An 18,888-nucleotide genomic window follows, 5' to 3' on the forward strand; every position below is an offset into this window, starting at 1 on the left:
AAGGAAGAGCATACATGAATGTTCGGGATTGGTTTTTTTTTTTTTTTCCCATGAGTTAGTCTTGGTAAGAATGAGGGTATGAATATGGACCAAGTTTAGAGTCCTTTGTCTAAGAAAGAGAGACTGGAACATTCATGAGCCCACGCAAACTAAGGCCTTGAGTAGCCCATAGGAGAGATAAGAAAACAGGTTAGTATACTCACCTTGTATTTCTTTGGAGGGAAACTGAATTGAGACAAAACTTGCAAAGTAATCAACAAAGCAAAAAGTAGTTTATTCAGAATATTTCATTTTAAGTAATTTCACATAATACAATTATAAGTCAGCACTATTCTACTGAAATACAGGCAATTAGAGTATCTGAGGCCTTATCTTATTTTCAATTCAACATCATGAGAAAACCATAGTAGATGTTTGAGGGGCATTTAGTTCAACGTCATCATATCCAGGATCCCCCTCTTCCCCCTGAAGCAGCCAGGGACTAGCTTCTTCTTTCCCAGGACCAGCTATCCCTCTGGAGAACTGTAGAGAATAGCCTGAAACATTAAAGAGAAGTTTGATTAGAATTAGGACAAAGAGACGGGACAGTGCCCCATGGTGGAAGCAAGTCAAGTCATGATGACAAAGCATCAGGTAATATTCAAGAAAGCTCAGACAATTTAATATAGTTACAGCAAAGATATATCAAGATTATCCTATCAGGATCCAGTCCATGTGGGTCTCCAGAAACACTATTATCACAGGAGATCTATGGCCAACACAGGTGCTCTATAAAGACATGTTTCTCAGCAAAGAATGGCCCAAGAATGGTAAGAATCAGAAGAAGGGACATGCAGGTGTGCCTGGGTGGCTCAGTGGGTTAAAACCTCTGCCTTCGGCTCACCCGGGGTCCTGGGATCGAGCCCCACATCAGGCTCTCTGCTCAGCAGTGAGCCTGCTTCCCTTCCTCTCTCTCTGCCTGCCTCTCTGCCTACTTGTGATTTCTCTCTCTCTCTCTGTCAAATAAATAAAATCTTAAAAAAAAAAAAAAAAGAAGAAGGGACATGCAAACTTCTCCTTTCACAATTGACAGGTCCGAATTCAGAAACAGAAGGGTACAGGAGACCTGGAAAAATCTCAGGTCCTCACTGACAATCCCACTCTGTTCTTGCTGGCCTTGACTTGTGTTCCTAAATGCACCCCCCCAAAACAATCACAGCATCCTTCCATAGTTGCCACATCCTCAGGGTCACATTGGCCCTCAGAGGGAGAAATACTCTTCTCTGGAGAATGAGTGTCTTCATTTGACCACTGAAATGTCTGGAACAGATTGGCTGAACTGCCTACAAATTGAGACTCTATAATCCACCACCACGGCTGTAATTTTCAAAGCTATCATATATGATAGACTTTGTACAAATCAGTGCTAACATGATTGCAGTGCTTCTCAAATGATCAAATGCCTCACAAATTCCAATATTGCAATATTTCTTAAGTCTCTGAATGCCTTTCAGAGATAGGACAGTGCAAAAGTGTTATAAGAACAGTCATTCTGTTTTTGGACTTGGTAAACTAACCTATGTCTCAAGGCAATCACCTCAAAGATGAAGTTATGCAGATGCAGATACCAAGAATATAGAGGGATTCTCTCCCCCCACCAACACCGCCCGCAAGGAATGTGACAGCACAAAAGAGAGGAAGATGGTCAAAGGATATGAGGTCATCTGAATTTTGAATCTATAAGAAGGATCAGCAATGAGGAGCTCAAATTAACCCTTTCCAGGACAGAGACAAAAGATTACAAGAGATCAATCAACCCCACTCACCTGTTGGAGAGGCCCTCACCACATTCTCCTCCCCTGGGGGCACTTCCCCCTCATTCACCCAGGAGGCAAAAGGAGCCTCAGGCACTGGGACCTCTTCAACATTATCATAGTCCTCACTAGGGGCATCAGTCTTCTGAGCTGGGGGTTTAGATGGAATCACAATAAATGGGTTGGCCTGGAAAATATCTAAAATCCCTTCTGCCACAGAGAATCTGATAGCTGCTAACCAGAGGCACTATTCACTCTGTGCTTTAAAAGTTCTTTTCCAAGGTCATGTATTTCATTTTGATGAGTCCATAAACCAGAAAAATAATCCAAACCTCTCAATATTTCCTGATTAAAACTACATATTTCAGAGAAACCCTTGCACCAGTATGCCTTAGTAAAATATTTGGTCAGTTACACTTTCCAGATGCTATTTTTCAAAACAGTGTGTATGTTGCAACTGAATGAGGATTGTTCTGGACACAGACAACCCAGCCTCACCATGAGGCACATCAAAGCAAGCAGAGAAGGAGAGAAGAGATCCCACTAATCCCGGTCAAAGGAAGACTGTCCCTCTTGAATCTCATCTCTATGAAAAGAAGTCCCCTGCCCCCAATACCCAGCTGAGACAGTTCACCTCTACTACCTGGAGCAGGTTGAAAGTCAGTGTTGTCCTCACCATCCCCAGTGTAATATGGCAGTTTAGTCACGGAGTCATCTGACAGGGCCCCTAATGTGGAGAAAAACACAAAACGAAAAAAATCATAAAGCAGACAGCACAAACCCGTGGGACCTGTGTGAGAAGAAATGCTGGAGCACATGTGCCTCCTGTGGTATAAAGAGAAGGCTCAGAGCTCACAGGAGCTCAGCAGAAACCCATCCATTGCCTTTGGAGGGGCTGCTTCTGTGAGCATGAGGGAGTATAGGGTCTGCAGAGAAGCCTTGGCTCACAGACAGTGGGCCTGGGGCAGGGGCTGACATCTAGAGGGCCCAGGAGGGCAAGGAAGGGATACACACCAGTACTGCCCAGCAGATCTTCCTTCGTTGCCACAAGATAGTCAATCTCCTCATACACAGCCTCGTTGGGAACATCTTCAAAACTGGGTAAGGCTGAGCAAACCACCAGCAAGTGAGAAATGTCCCTGAGTTCATCCCTGAACCAACAAGCAAATCATTCTCCCCAGTGGTCAACATGGAAAAAGCCTCAGGGCTGCCAGGACTCCGGTAGAGTCTCCTCACACCCCATGTGCCATGTCTGCACCTCTCTGCCTTGTCTGGCCCTGCGTCCACAGCTCAGCCCCTATTTTTTCTTGTCTCACAGAGAAGCCATGACTGACGTGTGTTCAATCCTAAGACAGCTCTTAGAGTTTCATGTGGGGCAGATGGAGGTTTTCAAACACAGTTCCCCCCCTCCCACCTGGCCCTGTCTCTGGCCTCCATACACTTTCCATGTTACCCTGTACCCCTGTAGCCCACCTCTGCGCTTTGCTCTCCATCTGTATATCTGAATCACCAGGATGACGAGGACCAGGAAGAGAAGGGCCCCCAGGAAGAAGCAGAGCATCTCAGACAGGGAGAAGATACCACGGACGAGATTTGGGCCTTGTCTGATTCCTAAGGAGAATAAAGCCAATAGGATTTGGAGAAGGGCAAGTGCCCAGGGAAACTCCTTCAGCATTTCCAGCCTGGGCAAGTCCCAGCCTCAGACATAACAGGATTGAGAGTGACCCTGGTGGACACTCCCCCAGGCTTTATTCTGAGATAAACTGAATTCTACTCCACTGAGGTCCAACAGAGTGCTGGGCCAACTTACACAACTGTAGCCCCCTTTCTTCACGCTTCTCCAGACCAGAGCATCAAGCAACTCCTGGGATAAGCATCTTGCTGCAGGGGAGTGACACTCATGGGCAAGTGGGGAAACCTTAGATTCTGAAGCACAGGAACCAGCCTCCCTTGGCCCAAGGGCAGTGGAAATTTGAAGGGAGTGAAGGGAAGTTTCCCAAGGAAAATGCCCTAAGACCTCCCCACCAGCAGATGGCTCTCCGGGGTCTTTCCTTTCCTGAGTTGGCTAATTCTGTCAAATTCCACAGAACAGGTCACCCAAATCTGAATATTCTCCCCTGCCTCCAGATTGTGGCACTGTACCTCCTGTAGGAGACTGCAAGCTTGTTCTTCCACCTAGAGAGAAAAATAGGAGTTTGCGGTCCAGGATTGGATCAGAGTGCAGGGCAGCCCATTTTCTCTACCTGAGCCCTGAAATCACTCCTCAATTACCACAACCTCAATGTTGAGACCTCCCCCTCTCCCAGATCCAGGGCTGACAGCATCTAGATGCGAACGCAAACTTCCCATTTTAGCTGAGCTCACCCCACTGGCCCACCCTCACTCCAGCTCAGCCAGAGCCACTCACCAGAGCACCGCACCCCAGCGTCCTCCTCGTGCTTGCAGTTGTTCTGGCCCCAAGGGTCCGCAGCACAATCCCACAGGGAAGGCTCCCTGCCCCTGCATTTCACCTCATCCAGCCAGATGCTCCCATTTCCCGGCCCAAACGCTGCCTTCTGCAGTGCCTCGAGGGCAGAGCCACAGCCCAGCTGCTGACACACCACCTCGGCCTCTGCCAGGCTCCAGGAGTCATCACACACCGTGCCCCAGGAGCCCTCGTGCCAAACCTCCACTCGCCCTGAGCACTCTGTGTCTCCTCCCCTCAGTCGGAGCTTCTCTTTGTCTGAAAAGGCAGCAGCATCTTCTGTTACTGCCCCTGGTGGGAAGGAAGGAGCCCTTGGGAGCCAACAGGGGACAGGGGAGGGGCTTTATGTACCTGTGCAGGGGGCAGCAGTTGGACAGCTCCTGGGTCTCACTCCTGCAGAAGCAGACAAGGCGGCACTGCTAGATCCGGGACAGCTGGGGGTGCTCTTCCCCAAACAAGATTATCTGAAGTGCTTGCCTTCAGCCCAAAGGACAAGTGAAAATAACAGCCTTCCTAATTAGTCTAATGGGCTGAATTACTGAGACATTCGCTAGAAATCATAGCCATTATCTGTTTATTTTGTTTACTTGTTTCTCACTTTCCACATTGCACAATAAATAAAATGCAGACATGTGTGCATACACACACACACGCACACACAAACTCCATGAGAGGAAACACTTTGCATGTTTTATTCATCTCTATGTTTCTGCTATGTATACATGGTATATTGTATGCATTCATTCAACAAGTGTGCATTGAGAACCTTTTATAAATACTATGTATAGGGGCTTGATAAATATTTATTGAATAAATTGGTGAATAAAATCCAGTAAAACATAATTCCTTTAAATTCTTGCTAATAAGTAAGTTAATAAAGGGAATACAAATTGATATTAATCGTTTGTGGTAATAATAGTGGATTTTTTTTAATCCTGAATCAAAGATAATTTGCATTCACTATTCCATTTATATTTTTAATGGAAAATTACATATTATAAACTTTTCTTATCTATTTTTCAATATGACGTGCACAAGCAAAGATTACTATGTTAAGAGGATACTTTTTATAAAGAACTGGAATAAAGAGGATTCAGAGAAAAACAGTTAGGTAGACAAACGGCTAAGGAGTGAGACAGAAATGTTTACATGATACTCAAATACATTGACAAAAAACTACATGGAGAGAGGACACAGATAACAAACATGAGATGAAAAAAAGACCAAAAATGGAAACCAAAGGAAGAACAGAAATTCAAAAAATTACAAGAAAACAGAAGCATACATGGTACTTGTCATAAAATACCAGAATTGGCATATTCTTTCCATGTGATCCTATCCAACTTCCTACCCTGTGAACATCTCAGAAAATGATGGCAGGACCTCTTTGGGTGGTCGCTCACTTTCAGCACTGGAGTCTTCACTATCACCCAACTCATCATGTTTGATTGTAGAAAATTATCATCAATATAAGGTCTTAGAGTTTAATATCCCTTCGGCTTTTAGGGACACAGAAACAAGAAAAGGAGGTAAGGAAAGAGAAGCAAGGAAGGGAGTGAGCTCAGCCTTTGAAATATCTATCACCATGCTGTCCCCTGGCTGTGGACTTCAGGCAACTCCTAGCCTATCCCCCAAGATACACCTGAGCTGGCAGGGAAGGGGGAGGGGGAAAGAAGGAACTGGAAAAGAATGTTAAGGGAAAGGAAAACACTATGAAAATGCAAAAAAAGTAAGGAAGAAGAAGAGGCCATCCCACGATGACTCCAGTGTTCTTTTACCTCACATTATTGTTCATTCCCTGGGGGACCATCACAAGGTGAGATGCCTTTATGCTACTTTTACTTAGAATGAACTCAAATCTGCCTCCTTGTAAGCCCCATCGATCAGCCTGGTGTCCTGCCCCCTGCATCAGCTAGTTCATGGTGATTCGTCTCCTTCCATGGTAAAGTCCTTCAAAGTTCAACAGTCAAGTTACATCTATTCTGGCATTTTTGCTAATTAGCCTAGTTACAGACTTCCTGTGACATGGTTTCCAGTTGTTTTTGCACTGGAGACACATAACCCAGAAAATGAAATGTGCCAGTGTCACTTCTAAAAGTAGATCACTGTTGTATCCAGGATCTATAATGAACTCCTCAAACTCAACACACACAAAACAGACAATCATATCAAAAAATGGGCAGAAGATATAGATAGACACTTCTCCAATGAAGACATACAAATGGCTATCAGACACATGAAAAAATATTCATCATCACTAGCCATCAGGGAGATTCAAATTAAAACCACATTGCGATACCACCTTACACCAGTTAGAATGGCCAAAATTAACAAGACAGGAAACAACATGTGTTGGAGATGATGTGGAGAAAGGGGAACCCTCTTACACTGTTGGTGGGAATGCAAGTTGGTGCAGCCACTTTGGAGAACAGTGTGGAGATTCCTCAAGAAATTAAAAATAGAACTTCCCTATCATCCTGCCATTGCACTCCTGGGTATTTACCCCAAAGATACAGATGTAGTGAAAAGAAGGGCCATCTGTACCCCAATGTTTATAGCAGCAATGGCCAAACTGTGGAAAGAACCAACATGCCCTTCAATGGACAAATGGATAAGGAAGAAATGGTCCATTTACACCATGGAGTATTATGCCTCCATCAGAAAGGAAGAATACCAACTTTTGTGGCAATATGGACGTGACTGGAAGAGATCATGCTGAGTGAAATAAGTCAAGCAGAGAGAGTCAATTATCATATGGTTTCACTTATTTGTGGAGCATAACAAATAGCATGGAGGACATGGGGAGATAGAGAGGGGAAGGGAGTTGGGGGAAATTGGAAGGGGAGGTGAACCATGAGAGACTATGGACTCTGAAAAACAATCTGAACGTTTTGAAGGGGCTGGGGGTGGGAGGTCTGGGTACCAGGTGGTGGGTATTATAGAGGGCACGGATTGCATGGAGCACGGGGTGTGGTGCAAAAATAATGAATACTGTTATGCTGAAAATAAAAAATAAATTAAAAAATAATAATAAATAAAAATAAAAGTAGATCACTCTATTACACAACAACAAATAAATCTATTTCCCGCACCGAACACTACACTTCAGCACCTTACTTCTCACTCTTTGCCCTTCACAGTTTCTCAAAAGTGCTGTATGCTTTTCTAACCATCACCTCATTGATACTTTTATTTCTGGTTTCTACCCTGCCTCAAAAGTGTTCTTATTAACCAGTCAATAACACACAATGCCCAAAATCTGTTGGGTACTTTTCAGCTCAAGTGTTCTTGAAACCTCAGTAGAATTTAATATATATAAACATCCCCCTTTCCTTGAAAGGAACCCTAGTTCCAAACTCAGTATTGGTTGGGTTCTTGTTTCTCTGTCTGCTCTGCATGAGACTCCATGTCTGTTCACAGACTGTACTATATTTAAAAAGTTAGGTTCCCTGGAGTCTGTTTAAGGAGCATTTATATTCCCAGTGATCTCAACTCTATCTAACAATCAGGGAGATGGAGTGACAGCCAAGAGAAAAAAAAAAATGAGAAGGAATGAGAAGCGAACCTGCTGAGCACTGCTGAAAATTCTTGAATACTGGAGAGGAAAGTCTGCTACATTTCATTACCAGTTCAGAGGAATGGTGGACCCTACCGCTTAACTGGATGAGTTTAGAATAGTAGAAGAGGGGAAATTATTGAGGACCCTGAGTGGTTACTGACCATACTTCCATACTTTCAGAAACTTGGCTGTGGACAAAGGAGAAGAGAGAGGGACAGTAGCAAGGAAGTCAAGGAAAACTATTCAGGTCTTTTTCAAGATGAGAGTCATACAAACCCATATATATATATATACACACATACATATACATATACATACATATACACATATATATACACACATATACATATACATATGTATATATTCTCTGAGAATATATATATTCTATGAGAATATATATATATGTGTGTGTGTGTGTATGTATATGTGTGTATATATATGTGTATATGTATGTATATGTATATGTGTATGTGTGTATATATATATATATTCTCATCTATATATAGATGAGAATAAACCAGGAGATGGGGAAAGTTGATGGCACTAGAAGAGGGAATAAAAGTGAAGACTTTGACAAGTGCAGTTAGGATCCACAGCCTGAGCAGAAGAGCTGGCCTAATATGAGGCCTGAGGCCACTGACCCAGGAGGTCAAACAAGTACAGAGTGGGCGAAGACACCACAAGTAAGAAGATTTGGTGAAAGGCAGAGGAGGAGTTTGCAGCCAACTGTTCTAATTTCTCAGTGAGGTAAGAGGCAAGATCATGATTTGAGACTAGATGGTGGGGATCAGGTGTTGACAATGTGAGGAAAGCGGAAAATACATAAAACACCATTTTAAATTTAGGGCAAGCACACATATTGAAGATGTATAGTAGTCCTCAAAGACACTATGGAACCCCCAGTAGAGATTGGGTCCATGAATTCAAAAGTAGAGTAGCCACTTGACTATGTGTTCTTTCCCCACCTTTGCCTTAGTCCAGTGCAGACAAGGAGTACTCAGGTAGTTGACTTTAACCAGGTCTGGAGTTTGTCAGGTGAGGCTGACAAAGATGAGGCAAGGGAATTGTAGAAATTAAAGGAGAAGAATTATAATGTTGGATCATATTATCTAATCTGACTAAAAAAAATGTGCAGATAGATGGAGAGTACAAAAGTAAGAAAAAACTGATAGGGGAAAAGTTCGGGCAACTCCATGAGCAGAAGAAATTATTTGAAATAAAGCATATGGGTTAGGAACCATAATGATAGGAAACACTGGTCAGAGAATGGAATAAAAAAATCAAGATTTCAAGCTGTACTGTAGTTGGAGGTCAGTGGTGTATGCATAGGCAGAGATAGGAGGAAGTCAATGAGCTGAGAGGTGAGGCTGCTCTGTCAGTTGTGTTTAAGGGTATTGGAGGAAGTACCAATGGTTCCAGGAGTAAGACAGAGATGAGGAACTTGGTGAGTCTGGTGTTGCAGTCTTCAGTGGACAGGGGAAGTGACCAGAAAGTTAGGATGATGATAGCAACAAGCAGAAGTACTAGGTGGTATTTATTGCCTCATGGCATGAATTTCAAGTAGCTGGATGTTAAAAGAGACACAGAGGAGGAATCATTGAAAATGGCAACTGAGAGCAAGAAGTATATCTATCAAGTCTTAGAGAAAAGAGTGTTGAGAGGAGGAAAAAAAAGAGCCTCCAAGTGAGGAAGAAATCGGTGTCTTCAGGGAAAAAGCAGGTTTTGGTCCAAACATCAAAGTGAAGGGAACTTGGAGGACATAAGAGAGTTTGAAGATAATGGGCTCCAACTTCCAGAAGGCTCTGTAGAACATTTTGGGAGAGTGAGATGAGGGGTACAGATTAAGCACTTGGTAGTTAATGAAAGGCTCAGAGGATACAGGATCAGCCCTGAAAACTGAGATTCTGAGGGCCTCTTAGAAGACAGAAATTCAAGCAGAAAGTCATGGGGTCATGAGGCTACTGACTTCTCAGCAGTTCTCCATGATGAGGCAACCAAGAAGATAAACAAATGCCTCTTTAACAGGAATGTGTTCCTGGGCTCTGCCTCAGAGAGGTCTCTGGCTCTGCTCATCATTCCAGGGGAACCCTGCTCCCCTCTACCTCACCATTTTCTGCTCTGGCCATGATGGGGTTTTTCTCGTGTCTCAAAGATGCCATGTTTTCTCCTACCTCAGTATGTACACTGACCCAAGCGATCTCTCTACTTTCCTCTGAGAAATTCTTACTCACCCTTCACCTTTCACTCTAAGTATGATTTCCTCTTTTACACCAATTCCACAGTTCCACAGCACTTTCTAACTCTTCATGAAATTTCTGCCTAATGAGAGTTTTCAAAACGGGACTGTAAGCTCCATGATGGCAGAGACTACACTTTCTTCTCTTCTCCATCCTCTCACCTGCAGCATAAACTTGTGCGTACAAGGCACTCAGTTACTATCTACCAAAAGGCTGACTGGAGGGCTAGTCTGATTGGTGTGGTTACATTCCAGGGTAAAGTTACCATTAGCTTAAGAGACAAAACAATTAGGGTTGATTTCTTACGTGGCCCCTTATTCACTTTAACGTGTTGGGATATCACTTAACTGTTCCTAACTAATTGGCAATTGCTTAGAAAGTTTATCAGGGTATTGCTTGTTTTCAATGCAATCCTTTTGGTATTTTTAATGTAAACTGCTCTTGATACCGGTTTCTTTATTTTTTCCTGTGAAACAAGATTGGAACATGTAAATTAAATAATCATCCAAACTTCATGTTGTACTCTTACCTTAAACTCACCCTTTGATTTGATGATAAAATCTCACTAACAACATCATACAGGACTGGGACAGACACATGGAAACAGTAAATTACCTGCACAGGAGATATAAGCTTCCTCTTGTAAAAAACATGAATTACGTCTCCAGGGGTCAGAAGGACATTGCCAGAGAGAAGAATCGGTTTTCCGACACTGGATTTGATCCACCCACCGAGGTCTAGAACCTTCCCTGGGAACTATGGAGTCGCTGACCGTCCCACTATCTCCACAGCCAAGATGTCTACAGATGATGGACAAGGTGATGTCTGCCATGGGGCTGTGGCAGACACTGCCCCAGGTCCCATTGTAGAAAACTTCCAGCCACCCAGCACACTCGTGGTCCTCGCTCACCATCCTGAGCTTCAGGAAGTCTAAATTGGAAGGCGAGAGAGGGGGAAAGAGTCCACAGTAAGCATTCCACTCAGCGCCCTTGATTTTTTTTCTCCATACCAGAGACTATTAACACTCATCCCTGACTCTGCTGAGGAAGGACCCACTAGGTGGCAAGACTGAAACTGACCTCCCTTTTCCCTGATTTTGTGTGTTTGTGTCTGGGTTTCTATTTCCCCCACAGCGATGTAGTAGAATATGAACAGAGAAGAATAGCCACCTGGGCACTCTACCCAGAGGGAAAGCGGAATCCTGCTTCCTGAGTGTGGAAAGTGGGGTGATAAGCTGAATAATGGCCCCCCCAAAGGTGGTGTGTAAATATGTTACTTTACATGCAAAGGACACTTTTCAGACATGATTAAGATAAGGACCTTAGGATGGTGAGATTAACCTGGAGTAGTGTGGGTTGACCAGGTTAAGCCCAAGTCCGATCACCTCTTTAACCTACTATCCTTAAAAATGGGAAATCTTTCCCAACTTCAGTCAGAGGGAAACGTGACTGAGGAAGAATGGTCAGAGGAAGGCAACGTTTTCAGCCTGAAGAGAAAGAAAGGAATCTACCTCCCACCCACTGAATGCCTTAGGAAACTAGAGAAGACAGGGAAAAGAAATCTCCCCCAAAGCCTCCGGAAAGAATGCAGCCCTTTTGACACCTTGATTTTAGCCAGTGAGACCCTTGTTGGACTTCTAATGTACAAAACTATACATTGATAAATTGTGTTGTTTCTACCACTCATTATATAGTAATGCATTTCGACAGCAATAGGATCTCAAGACTTTACCACCAAAGAGATCTGAAGACCAAGCCCTGCTTTCAAATGGAAACTGTAGGAAATGGCTCTGTCAGGAGCTCTTGCTGTGAAGGAAGGACCTGAACCTCAGATGCCACAGGAGGAAAAGAAGCACCTAATCTTTATATCTAAAAAGGCAGTGTGGAAGGAAGTCTCCTCTGGCCCTTTCAGCAACACCCTTCAGGGCTCAGACTCCCATCCTCCAGAGCCCACACCTCCTCTCCCAGCCTGTAGACAGCGTGCAGGCAGACCTGAGCAGATGACCCCTGCATCCTCCTTGTGTCTGCAGTCGTGCTGTCCCCAGCCCCGGGAAGGACACTTCCAAATGTGGGACTCCTTTCCTGTGCACTCCAGGTCGTCCAGCCAGATAGGGTCCGATCCCTCCCCGAAGTGAGCAGAGACCGTGGCATTGAGGGCTTCTCCGCAGCCCAGCTGTCTGCATACCACGTGGGCATCACTCAGGTCCCAGCTGTCATCACAGATGGTGCCCCAGGACCCCTGGTGAAGGATCTCCACTCTGCCGGCACAGGGACCGCCTCCGTCCACCAGGCGGAGCTTTCTGCTATCTGAGGAGAAAATCAAGCCACTGGAGCATTTCACAGGAAAGGAGAAGGACTTTCTTGCCCCTGGGACCCCTCACCTGAGCAGGTGGCTGCACTCTCCTGTGAGGCTGCAGAGCCCTCGGGTTCAGACACAGAGTCGTTGCACTGGGGTAGCACCTGGGTCTGGTTTCCTGCAGAAACAGCATGGTCAGAGGGTTAGGAGTGTTGAGGAACAGGAAACTGAATTAAACTCAAGAGTAACCTAGTACTGGGGTCTGAGATGAAAGCTGAAACATAACAGCAAGTTTACTAGAATTGTAGATTTCACCACTTTACAGAAAGTTCTGCTTCTGACAATGCCAAATTTTTGTTATGCAGCGTTTGGAACCAGAAAACTTATACATGCCATAATACTGAGCATTTACTGAAGACAAATGAAATGTTTGTCTTCAAAAGGACTTGAATAGGCATGGTTATAGTATCTTTATCTGTAATAGCCCCAAACTGTGATGCCACCTAAAACATGTGACATTCTTGAAACAAAGTAACAGGCAGAAGCTGGATGGGCTGGGTCGATGCTGTCAATGAGGACTTAAAGGAGGTAAGGAAAATGTGACTGGAAGCTGGAGGGGAAATGAGCAGTGATCTATGTTATGTAAATTAACATATAGTTGCTTTAAGTGGCTAGATTGGGAAGAAATTTATTATGCAATAGTAACCAGAAAATAACTTCCATCAGTCTCAGTAACTGAGAGCAACCAGCAAAATCAGTCAATAAATATTTATTTACTGATAAATAAATATTGTTTATTTACAAACCCAGTAAATATTTATTTACTGATAAATAAATATTGTTTATTTACAAACCCACAGAATACACATTATTCCCAGGGCATACAGCTCATTTAGCAAGGCTGATCAATCACATCTTGTACTCCCCCCACCCACACACAAAATGACATTTTAGAAATCATTAAATTTGTTTTTTGAAAACAATTTTGAAAAATCATTAAAATGTATTTTTTGAATATATATATATATATATATTTTTTTTTTTTTTTTACCAAAATAGGATTAAGCTGGAAACATAGGATTTATACTGTGCAACAAAGGAAGATTGGTGTTCAGTGATTGACTTTGCTAATACTTTCAATTTCTACTTTGAAAACAGCCAAATCCCAATTTGCATTCAGGCAGGATGGTATATAACACCAATTTACCATGCTTCCACTTATTTAATTCTCCTGATTATGGCCACAACTCAAATTGAAAGGAAAGTCTACATAATAATTGGCCTGTATTCTTTAAAAAGTTGATGTCATTAAATACAAAGTGAGATTCAGGAAGAGTCCCTGGTCAGAGAACACTGAAAGGAAGACAACTGAATGCAGCATATTTCCTCAACTCTTTTTTTGTTGCGAAGTTCACATTAGGGACAGTCGGGAAATTCTGAATCAGACTTATGAACTAGAAAACAGAATTACAACAATGGTAATCAGTCAGAAGATGAATAGCTAAAGAAGATGTACCATATATAATGTAGTATTATTCAGCCATGAGGAAGAAGGAAACCCTGCCACTTGGGACAACAGGGATGGATAGTGCAGGCATTACACTAAATAGGATTAGCCAGAAGGAGAAAGACCGGCATTACATGATATCATTTTTAGGTAGAATCCAAAAAAAAATCAAAATCAGTATGATGCTAATAAGCAAAATAAGTCAGTCAGAGAAAGACAAATACCATGTGTTTTCACTCATATGTAGAATTTAAGAAACAAAACAGATGAACAAAAGGGAAGGAGAAAAAAGAGAGAGAGAGAAGCAAACTCTTAACTACAGAGAATGAACAGGGTTGATGGAGGGAGGTGGGCGGGGAGAAGGGCTAAATACATGATGGGCATTAAGGAGGGCACCTGTGATGAGCACTGGGGGTTGTAAGTGATGAATCACTAAATTCTATGAACTAGAATTTAAATAAAAATTTGAAAGAGAAACAAAATCAAAATCACAGAAATGTGGAGTAGCATAACTATTGCCAGAGGCTGGGGGATGAGGAAGTAGGGAGAGCTGTGTAAAAATGTGCAGACTTCCAATTATAAAATAAATCAGTTCTGAGGGTCTCGTGCATAACGTAGTGACCATAGTTGATAACACCATATTGTATAATTGAAATTTGCTGTAAGAGTCTAACTTAAATGTTTCACACACACACAGAAAGGTAAATTTGTGAGGCCATGGCTGTGTTAATTAACTAGAATGGGGGGAATCCTGTCACAAAGTATATGTATATCCAGGCACCTCATGGTACACTTGGACGGTCTTACAATTTTGTCAGTTATATCTCAATCAAGCTGAAATTTAAAAAAAACTTTGCTAAGAAATTGTCCATTTTGATTGAGATTGGAGTTAATTTACAGATGAACTTTGAGGTAGCTGACTATATTTAATATTTTCAATTCATTTATATGCTGTATCTCTTCATTTTTAAACATCTATAATCTCTCTTGGAGATCTTTTATGTTTTTTTTAAGACTTTATTTATTTGACAGAAAGAGACGAGAGAGGGAACACAAGCACGGGGAGAGGGAGAGGGAGAAGCGGGCTTCCTGCTGAGCTGGGAGCCCAATCCGGGGCTCAATCCCCTGACCCTGGGATCATGACCTGAGCTGAAGACAGAGGCTTAATCAACTAAGCCACCCAGGTACCCCTATTTCAGTACCTTTAATAACACATTTCCCCCTGCTTTTTTTTAAATTTATTTTTATTTATTTACAGCATAACAGTATTCATTATTTTTGCACCACACCCAGTGCTCCATGCAATCCGTGCCCTCTATAATACCCATCACCTGGTACCCCAACCTCCTACCCCCTGCCCCTTCAAAACCCTCAGATTGTTTTTCAGAGTCCACAGTCTTTCATGGTTCACCTCCCCTTCCAATTTCCCCCAACTCCCTTCTCCTCTCTAACTCCCCATGTCCTCCATGCTATTTGTTATCTTTTATATTTTTAACCAGATTTTCTCCCTGGTGGTTTATGTTTTTTATCTTATCATGACTAGTACATCTTTTCATTGATACTATTTGCTAATATTAATTTTAAAAATTTTGTATATATTTTGCACATGATTTTATATCCAGCAATGTTATAATTAGACTGTAACTTCTAGTAATCTAACTACAGATTCCTTTGAGTTTTATGCATTTGTGCATTTTTTGCAATCCTGTTGTAAATTTTATTTCTTCCATTTTAGTTCTTTTACTTTTAAATAATTTTGCCCCCCAGTAAATTGTTGGATAAAAATGGTAATAGATATTAATATCATCTCCCTCATCCCAGGGAAAAATATTTCAATATTTCACCATTAGTGTGATATTTGCTCTGGATTTTTGTAATATGGTCTTTAACAGACTGACGAAAACCCCTTCTATTTTCAATATGCTAAGAGATGTTATCATGTATCATTCTTGAATCTTTCCAAATGCCTTTCCATATCTGATGAAAAGATTATGTGATTTTTTTCTTGTTTAGTTTCGTTAATTGGTACATCTTATAATAACTGCATTTCTGGGACAAACTCTGTCTGGTTGTGGTGTATTAATTTTTTTACATCTCCAGATTTAATTTGCTTACATTTACTTCATGAATTCTGAATCCATAAAGAAAAAGTGGTCTGTAATTCACCTTTCTTCTAATACCCCAGTCATATTTTTATATTTATGGGTCCTTTCTGATATTTACATGATTTTTGCAACTTTTCAGTAAGTTTATGTTTGTTTAAAAATGAGAAGTTTAATGCAAAGGAAAAAAAGAATTAACACCCAGTCTTCCAAAAAATTAAAAAAGAGAGAGAGAATAATTCCTACCTCACTTATAAGAGTTGGAAATGTGTGTCTGTAAGAGGTGGTAAGCTCTAGAGTCGCTTATGTAACCATCTTGGACAAGATCATCAAGCTCTTTTTGGTGAAAAATAGCAAGCTAATTATAAAATTTATATGGAAAAAGCCAAGAATGTTCAACACTGATCAACAACGATCTTGAGAAGAAAAACAATGAAGTTAAAGGTACAATTTTACCACATATCAAGACATACTACATGGACATTGGGGAGGGTATGTGCTATGGTGGGTGCTGTGAAGTGTGTAAGCCTGACGATTCACAGACCTGTATCTCTGGGGCTAATAATACATTATATGTTAATAAAAAAATTTTAAATACATACTACAAAGTTATAATAATTACTGAACTGGGGCATTCATGCCAAAATAGACAATGATACAATAAAAGAGATTGGAGTCCAGAAGATGACCCAGATATACTGTAGACTCATTATGACCAAGGTGGCACTGTAGTGGGGAAAGTGTCTTTTTAAGGAAGGATTCTGAATGGCTAAAATTAGCAAGTCAGGGAATGACAGATGCTGGCAAGGATGCAGAGAACGGGGAGCCCTCCTACACTGTTGGTGGGAATATGAGCTGGTGCAACCACTCTGAAAAACAGCATGGAGGTTCCTCAAAAAGTTGAAAATAGAGCTACCCTACGACCCACCAATTGCACTACTGGGTATTTACCCTAAAGATACAAATGTAGTGATCCGAATGGGCATGTGCACCCAAATGTTTATAGCAGCAATGTCCACAATAGCCAAACTATGGAAAGAACCTAGATGTCCATCAACAGATGAATAGATAAAGAAGATGAGGTGTATACACACACACACACACACACACACATGCACACACACACACACACACACACACACAATGGAATACTATGCAGCCATCAAGAGAAATTAAATCTTGCCAATTGCCACGACGTGGATGGAACTAGAGGGTATTATTACTGAGTGAAATAAGTCAATCAGAGAAAGACAATTATCATATGATCTCCCTGATATGAGGATTTTGAGAGGCAAAGTGGGGGGTCAGGGGGGTAGGAAAGGAATAAATGAAACAAGATGGGATGGGGAGGGAGACAAACCATAAGAGACTCTTAATCTCACAAAACAAACTGAGGGTTGCTGGGGGTAGGGAGGGTAGGGAAAGGGTGGTTGGGTTATGGACACTGGGGAAGGTATGTGCTATGGTGAGTGGGTGAGTGCTGTGAAGTGTGTAAACCTGGCAATTCACAGACCTGTACCCCTGGGGCTAATAATACATTGTATGCTAATAAAAAATAAAAAATTATAAATTATAAGAAAGAAGGATTCTGAGTCTATTAAATATTCATGTAAAAATATAAAATTTGATCCCTATCACATATGAAAACCAATTACAGGACTATATAACAAAATGTGAAATAAAGATAACTAAACCATAGAGGAATATCTTCAGGATCTTAGGGCAGACAAAGTTCTCTTCAAAGGACATAAGAAGCAGTATGTGGGGGAAAAAAAGTTGATAAATGGAACCTTGTTAAATTCAAGAACTTGGCTTATCAATGAACACCATTAAGAGAGTAAAAATGAAAGGGCAAGAGTTAAACACCCAAAATAAATACATACATATTTATACCACAAGTCATTGTCACAGTTATCTGCAACATCACTATTTGTAATCACTGAGAAGTGGAAATAAATAAAAACTCCACCGTTGGTTGATGGATCAATACCTGGTCACATGGTCATTCAATGGGATATGTCACAATAATAAAAATGAGTGAAACACAGCTATAAACAACTACATGCATGAATCGTGCACACAGTATGGAATCAAAGAAGTTAGGTACAAAATGAAACATACTATATGATTTTATATAAAGTTCGAAATAGAAAAAAAACTATTCTATAGCATAGAAATGAGGAGACTGGTTTTCTTCAAAGAAAATGGTGGGCATAGGGACTGGTAGGGTATGAACGTGGCTTCTGAGATGCTGCCAATGATCTCTTTGTTGATCTGGGTTGGGGGTACACAGTATTCGTGTTGTTATGATTCACTGAAGTACATGCTTACTACTTACAGACTTTCTCTGTAAATAATTCTCAGATATATTTAAATAATAGTGTTAATTTTAAAAGATATCCCTCTTAACATCCCTTGCCTTGAACTGAAAGGCAAATGAACGATGAAAAGAACTATGTTTTATCATGGACTATCTCATTTTAAAAATAATTTCTCCACAGTCTCTGCTCTTAAGGACATTTCACTCAAGAAGCATCCTGATTACCAGTTAACCATTTCCTCTCTCTTACCTGAGCAGATCACCGAGGCTGTGTTTCCACGGGTACAACTAGGAATGCCCAGGGCAGTCACAGGGCAAGTCCACAAAAAAGACTCAGCCCCTGAGCAGTGAAATCGAGCTTCCCAAATTTTATCACCTCCTTCCACAAAGTATGCTCCTTTTGGAGTAGAGACAGCAACTCCACAGCCAAGCTGTTGACAAACAACATTGGCATTGGCCATATTCCAATGTGAGGCACAGAGTGTTTTCCACTGTCCAGAAATATGCATTTCCACTTGTCCCTCACACTGAGAGATACCATTTTTCATGAGCCGGACTTCTGTGTACACTAATGGGAGAAGACAATATTTCAGACAAATCTCATGTCTTTC

The 18,888-nt window shown here is 41.7% G+C and overlaps 1 protein-coding gene across 4 annotated transcripts in view; it reads right to left on the reverse strand.

The window, feature by feature from the left end:
* Positions 1-250: 250 nt before the first annotated feature.
* LOC132019888 (antigen WC1.1-like) overlaps positions 251-18,888 on the reverse strand; it is a 47,729-nt gene continuing 29,091 nt past the window's right edge. Inside the window, exons 4-15 of one of the 4 annotated variants that reach the window (XM_059403636.1) lie at positions 18,528-18,845; positions 12,434-12,526; positions 12,045-12,359; positions 10,669-10,983; positions 4,609-4,650; positions 4,201-4,515; positions 3,936-3,968; positions 3,267-3,404; positions 2,808-2,900; positions 2,437-2,520; positions 1,806-1,943; positions 251-536 (exon numbers count right to left, since the gene is read on the reverse strand). In XM_059403636.1, the coding sequence (XP_059259619.1) occupies positions 391-536; positions 1,806-1,943; positions 2,437-2,520; positions 2,808-2,900; positions 3,267-3,404; positions 3,936-3,968; positions 4,201-4,515; positions 4,609-4,650; positions 10,669-10,983; positions 12,045-12,359; positions 12,434-12,526; positions 18,528-18,845 (2,030 nt within the window). In that variant the 3' untranslated portion in view covers positions 251-390. Of the gene's footprint in view, positions 537-1,805; positions 1,944-2,427; positions 2,521-2,807; positions 2,901-3,266; positions 3,405-3,935; positions 3,969-4,200; positions 4,516-4,608; positions 4,651-10,668; positions 10,984-12,044; positions 12,360-12,433; positions 12,527-18,527; positions 18,846-18,888 lie in introns of all 4 variants that reach the window. The other 3 variants (XM_059403634.1, XM_059403638.1, XM_059403637.1) reach the window with 3 other exon arrangements.

Source organism: Mustela nigripes, chromosome 6 (genome assembly GCF_022355385.1).
Source record: "Mustela nigripes isolate SB6536 chromosome 6, MUSNIG.SB6536, whole genome shotgun sequence".
Classification (NCBI taxonomy): domain Eukaryota; kingdom Metazoa; phylum Chordata; class Mammalia; order Carnivora; family Mustelidae; genus Mustela; species Mustela nigripes.